Source organism: Apteryx rowi, unplaced genomic scaffold, assembly GCF_003343035.1.
Source record: "Apteryx rowi isolate R43461 unplaced genomic scaffold, aptRow1 scaffold_253, whole genome shotgun sequence".
Classification (NCBI taxonomy): Eukaryota; Metazoa; Chordata; class Aves; order Apterygiformes; family Apterygidae; genus Apteryx; species Apteryx rowi.
In genome coordinates, this window is record NW_020448897.1 from 1,142,720 (window position 1) to 1,149,295 (window position 6,576).

General features: G+C 43.4%; 1 protein-coding gene across 8 annotated transcripts in view; it reads right to left on the reverse strand.

The window, feature by feature from the left end:
* CACUL1 (CDK2 associated cullin domain 1) overlaps window positions 1-6,130 on the reverse strand; it is a 45,259-nt gene extending 39,129 nt beyond the window's left edge. For 5 of the 8 annotated variants that reach the window (XR_003253704.1, XR_003253700.1, XR_003253702.1 and 2 more), the window contains exon 1: window positions 5,688-6,130. Coding sequence is in view for 3 of the 8 variants with exons in the window: in XM_026067059.1 (XP_025922844.1) it covers window positions 5,688-6,006 (319 nt within the window). In the remaining 5 variants the exon portion in view is untranslated. The remainder of the gene's footprint in view (window positions 1-5,687) is intronic. The other 3 variants (XM_026067059.1, XM_026067060.1, XM_026067058.1) reach the window with 3 other exon arrangements.
* Between the last annotated feature and the right edge of the window lie 446 nt (window positions 6,131-6,576).

Below are 6,576 nucleotides of genomic sequence, written 5' to 3' on the forward strand. Positions count from 1 at the left end.
AAAGAAATACCTTGTATAAAGATGCATTTTAAATACGTATCTAAATGTACATTCACAACTGTTTTTGAGGAGCAAGATTTCTGAACTCAATTTCATTAAGGCTTGAAGAGAGCTTGGTTTGTCACTTTGTCTTGGCAGCATTCGGAAAAAGAATTTCAGGAAGATACAGAGAGAACAGTTAACAGCGTCACAATGAAAGAGGAGTATAAAAAGAATGTGGACTAAAGAGAGGTATGAGACAAGAAAAAATATTTGAATGCTATACTTAAGAGCAGGTATTACAAAGATTCCCATTATATGTCTTTTTTGGGGTAATTTAGACAGAAATCTGCTAAGTGAAGAATCTTAGTGCAGTACTCCCAGTCGCCCTTCACATTGTTCACTCTTGCTTAATATCTCATATAGAAACCAATACAGTGAAGGTCACCCCTACCAGGTACTGTAGGATGCTTTCCCAACACAAACCTACAATCTGAAAGCACACTACCCTTTGCTGTCAAGTTCATAAATGTCATAAAGTTCATAAAAGGTCCAAGTACACAGACAATTACTAAGACATAAGCTGCATGTCAGCTCCGCGATGTAAAAGCATCCACGTGATCAAGAGCAGCATCGCAGCTACTTGACAGTAAATTTACCCCCTCATTCATCTCACAATGACCTGAGTTCTCTTCCCTTACGAAGCCCAGGCTCTGGGCAGGTATTCTCAGCAGCAGCTTCCACGTAGCAGCTTTGGAGATTCATGTTTACACTCAATAGCTAAACTGAAGCATTTGTATTTCACTTGGCCACCAAAAAAACGTGGGTCTCCACAGAAGTGCTCTGCTTCACAGAAAATATTAAACTCAAGTCAGCGTAAATATTAGTCCAAATTTTGGGTTCAGATTTGACTGTATAATTACACCCACATCTGGTTTAGCATATTAATTAAGCTCTACTCATTTGAAAGAAAATGAGTCAGGTATGAATTGAACCCTGCAAAATAAGTTTTTAAACAGGCTGTCGAAGAGTCAGTGGTTTTTTATGATATAGAGAAAAGAAAGTAGCAGCAGACAGAAAGGCCTGCCCACTAGAAGTGCTACACAGGTAAAGGATAAAGCGCTTTTACAGACAGCATGGGAAAAACTCATGGGTTCAAACTAACATTCTGTAAAAGTTTCTGTTTTATTCAAAAACTCTTATAAGTATTATTCATTCCATTTGATTTCCATAGTTGAGCTCTGAATACAAGTTTATGTAACTGTTTATGTAACAGAGTCCAAGGACTGCGCATCAAACAGTCACTACTATTTTTATTCTTCTAATCCAAAAACCAAATTATTCCCAATTACAAGTCAGTAACATCCTTTCTTCACCAGCAGTGCTTCCATTCACACAAAGCACAGGATGACTTAAAGAAGTTTATGAACTTATGAACTTTGCAAGAACAACATCAAGACTGGGAAGGAAAGGAACTACACACAAATATTAGAAAGAAAAACACATCATCCCTTTAGAAACATCTTTAATTTTTATTATCCATCTTTTTAGAATGTCATTCCTAAGTGTTTAGCCTAGGTATTCAAGATTTAAAAGAATATTTGTCCAACAGCCTCCACTTCCAATTTGCAAGAAAAGGGTATTTCTAAAAGATGAGTTTTATTTCCTTTTGATTTATAAATTTCTAGTAAGCAACATAGATATTTAGTAGTAAAGCATGCTAGAAACCATGATTTTATCCAACTACAGTGGGGGGGGGGAGGAGGAGAAATCAGTCTGTGATCAAATGGAAAGGAAAAAAGCCAATATTCTCTGACAAATTATAAAACTAAGGTATCACAAGTAAAGCTAGAGAAGCAACTGCTGCTTTTCCTTACATAGAAAAATTCCAAAGAAAAACTGTTGTGGCACTAAATCTATTTAAGTGAAAAGGAATACCCGTGAGCTTCATATAATAACAAAGATATTTCAATACCAGAGCTACAATTGAAATATATCTTGTTCTAGGCTACCATATTCTTTGATATCAACTTTAATCAGAAGAATGGCAAAAAAATACTAATGGTAGCATTGCTTCTGTTATTTACGGAAGGCACCTTAACCTGAAAAGCTATTCAAAAAGTTTACTACGTTCACATATTAACCCTCCCCCCATCCTTTTACTCAATATATGGCTAAAAAAGGGGGGTGGGGAGGAAGGGAGCAGGTAACAATGTTCACAACGAAGCAGACATGGTCTGACAGTTATCTGTCATTTATTCAAACAATAAAAAAAAGCGAGACAACAACTCTCAGAAGCTTTGAATATTTCATTTCAGAAAGTGAAATATATGACATTTTACTGCTTAAGTAACAATGCTCACTATAATCCCAAAATATTTTGTGAAGTCTAGGAACTCTTCGAGTAGAAGCCTGTGAGTTTTACAGTAAAAATCTACAGATTGTAGCTACCTTTATGGATCTGTTGTTTTCTTTTTCTCACTAGAGTCATATACATTAGGAGAATAAGGATCTATACCCCCAACACGTTCTAGTATATGTTAGCAAGTTTATGAATGCATTCTGTAGTGACTTTCTCTTATACCACTACCCAGTCTGTACTAAGAATGGTTATTAAAAATGAAGTTTAACACCTTTTTATTCATCAGACRATTTGTCTATGCAACAAAGCATATACACTGCATTAAACTACATTATTTGACTGGGTTGTCAGAAATTTAATAGATATGCCAACATTCAACAGTCACATGTGCCTACCCTAACTGGGCCTTGGATTAAATACATTTATATCAACCTTGCTTAAAAGGAATGCAAAAAACAAAAGGGAAAACTCTATATTTGCCCCACAACTAGAATATGCTTCACTGACTAGCATAGATGATGTTTCCTTTAAAACATTAAAAGCTTTTACTCATCTTTTCTCCCTTAATGGCCTTTAAAAAATATTTTGCATAACATTATCCCTTTATAAATTGGTGACTACAATTGAAGCTAATCAACTATAAACAAACATTTAGTTATAGGTTTAATACAACATGGAAAATTCTCTTAGGTTGTTTTTAATGAGGAAAAAAAACCACTAAATGAACTATGCATTATTTTATCCAATTTTAGTTACCAGTCTTACCAAAATTTCAAGAAAGAATTGTATTTGGCCTCTTAGAAAGATTTTGAAGAGTTTCCATCTAACCTTCTTCCTCCATTACTCTGTAAGCTGAATTAGTCCAAAAAAGGGCCCACTAGACTGCATTAGTCTGCAACTAAAAACAGGAACAAAACCATTAAGCCACAAGTAATTACACAGTAGAACACAGGCCATGATTTTTTGTTTCGGAGAAAAGAATTAGGAGGGATCTGTCTGAAGGTCACTGAAGTTCCAAATTACCATGGGATTGTAGGAAATCATAAGTGACCCACATTTTTGAAGTTCACCTGTAGGAGAAACACGTCCAAGACTAAGCCTCTGCATGACACAAGCAAGGAATGAGACCTTCTTTGCTGACTGAAAAGCTTTCTGTTCCCCCCAAAAATCTAACTAATGGATACTGAGCAATTCAGGTCTACACAGTCAAAAGCATTCAACATTTTTTTTCCTGACACCATATCTTACCAAAGACAACTTACACTTCAGTTAAAAAGAGTTTTGTTTTGTTTTTTTTCCCCCAAGCACCCTTTGCAACTAAACAACTTTCAGCACCATTTTCAGCTATATTGGTCATCAGCATCAATTATACACAATATACAACTTTCTTATCAGGCTTTAAGACTGACAAGGAACTTCTAAATACATCTTCTGCCACTGTTAAGACACAGTAGGCAGAAGGGGAACTAGCATACTCTCTCTTCCCTTTTGTTCTACATTTACCTCTTCAGAGGATCCTCAACCTGAACCAAGTTTGAAGTGACCTCCCTCCCAATTTCCATATATGAAAATTAAACTGGGGAGATTAAGGGACCCTCTGTCAGAATCAGGATTGGAATTCACAGGGTCCAAACTCAGCTACTGTACATTTTTAGTCCATACTACTTCACAAATACTGGACTTGTTTTGTTTATATATACATAACATCAAAGGTACACCAGGCAAAGGAACAGAAAAGTTCTAATGAATGCAATACCTCAGAGAATTTCATGTTTTACATGAATTTTGAATTTCTTCAAACATATATTATCTATATACACACAAATACACTTATCAGCACCAATAAGACAGATATTGTGTTGGGATCCTGATGCTTGAGAAGTGAAAACAAGAACTCAAAAACCACACGCTAAGCAAAATCATGCACAGCTGTTCCTTCTCCCACTCGGACTTAAGCTGTAAAGCTAGATGGAAAGTCACCTTTCTGTTTTGGGGAAGTTCCAAAGTTTAAAAACTATTTTCATTCTGAAATAAAAAAAAAAACTCTAAACTCTCTAAACTTCTGGACTGGGAATTCAACATCTCAGTTTCATTTCAACCTTCTCAAATGTTTACAAGCCACCCCTAGGTACCTGGAGCCCTGACAGCCAGCCAGGCAGAGAGCCAGAAAGCTCAAGGTGTCTGGGAGCCTTAACTTCAAAGCAGCTGGCCTTGGCAACCTGCCTACAGCCAGAACCTAGGCTACCAAAGAACCAGGAATCTAGAAGCCTGAACTTCTAGTTTCTGATCTGCTCAGAAGATGAGCTGCTGAAAAGCTGCGCAGGTGAGCTGACACAGGAAAAAAAGGGGAAAAAAAGGTGCGTTTCCCACCAGAATTTCATCATGGCAGTTACGTTTCCATACACGTTTTTAAATTAACCAAATCCAAGTTTTCTGACAGCCATTATAGAAAATGATATATTTCACCCAGAAGCAAGACTTTTAGAAATAAAAGTAGAATTGAAATGAAGAGCAGAAAAATCTTCCCTAGATCTTAGTTCAGTAAAACCACAGAAAATTCTTTGTGTTTGCCATTACTGTCAAGAGTTACATCCAAAAGATTTCAGAACATTTCAGAACCATTTTCTTGGTTAAATATACCTTCTGTTCTAATCAGGCTTTCACAAACATGTGTATCCCCTCCCAGATAGTATATGCTCTGCACATATCACCATTCCACAGTTTCAATAATCAGAAACAGGTTTCACAGCCATCTTTGGGGCATTTGTTCCTATTGGTGTCAATCAGCACTGGCTACCATCAGTTTTTAAGTCAGAAAGAAAAAGTCTTTAGGAAAACCCTGTCCAAGTAAGGTTTCAGGAGAAGACACAGTATCTCCATAGCTCTGAAAACCCAGAACACTCGCTCTTCCAGTTCTAACACCCAACATTCAAATCTAATGTGTCTCCTTGCCATGAGAGGAAAGCAGCAGCAGAGGCTAAGAAGCATGCAAGAGAAGCGATATTTTCTCCTTCCAAGGAAGCAATATGTGCTAGCACATTTGATTTTAACTCAAGAAGATTTTCAGGCCACTTAATGGGCCTGTTCTAGGACAGGCCTGAGACCAGCCACAAGCATAGGAGAACATAAAGGGCAGCCGAAGGGAAGCGGGGCAGAAGGGAGGGAGCAGCAGCGGACCCCTAGCTAAGACGGCGAGGGTGACAGTGCCGCAGAGCCGCCCCGGGGGCGCAGTCCCACCGGCACCCAAGCCCTGCCGGGGCGGGCGCGGCCGGCACGGCTCCGCAGGCACGGAGGGCACGGGCGGGGCCCGCGGAGGGCAGGGGCAGCCCGGCAGGCGGTCACTCACGGAACTTGGAGGTCGAGGCGTTGATGTTGATGGCGGCGGCGATGGCTCCGGCGCCCCCCTTCCCCGCAGCACCCCCGGGGTCGCAGCTTCTCAGCACGCCGTTGGCCTCGGGCGCCATGGGGAGCTGCGGCGCGGCCGGGGGCCCGGCGGGGCCCAGTCCGCCGGCGGCGCCGCGCAGGAAGCGGTCGCCGAGCGGCGCCGCGGCGGGGCCCAGCAGGTGCCGCCCGTAGCCGCCGGCCCCCCAGTTGTTGTGGTTCTGGTCGTCCATCATGGCCTCGCAGCCGCCGCCGCCCTCCTCCTCCATGCTCTCCTCCTCCATGCCGACCGCGCAGGGCGGCCCCCGCTGCGTGCCGGCGCGGAGGGCAGGGGAGGGATCACCGCCCGCCGCCCATGGCCGCCCGCACACCGCCCGGCGGGGCACGGCTCCGGGCAGGGCCGCGGCGCGGCGGCGAGCGCAGGCTCCGGGCGTAAAGCGCCGCGCCACGACACGACACTTTGCGGCAGGCAGAGAGAGGGGGCGGGAAAGCGAGGAACCCGGCCGCGAGGCGTTGTGGGGGGCGTAGTTCAGCGAGGCAGAGCTGCGAGAGAGCGGAGGAGGAATCGTAGTGGCGCTCTCGTCACGTGGCGCGCGTGGCCGCGGGCGCCAGGGCAGGGCGGGCGGGAGCGGCTCGCTCGCGGTGCACTGTGGGACACTGGCCCCGGGGCCGTTGGGGCGCGTAGCCGGTGCCCTAAGGGGTTGCGGGATAGCGCCTTGCGGTGGGGCCCCCCGCGGAGGAGAGACTTCTCCTCGCTCCCTGGAACGGGGAGGTAGGCGCCCCGGGCGAGGCCTCACCTCGGATGCGCTCGGGAGTGGGAAAAGCCTGCGTGCTGGGGTGGCACGCACCAAAAC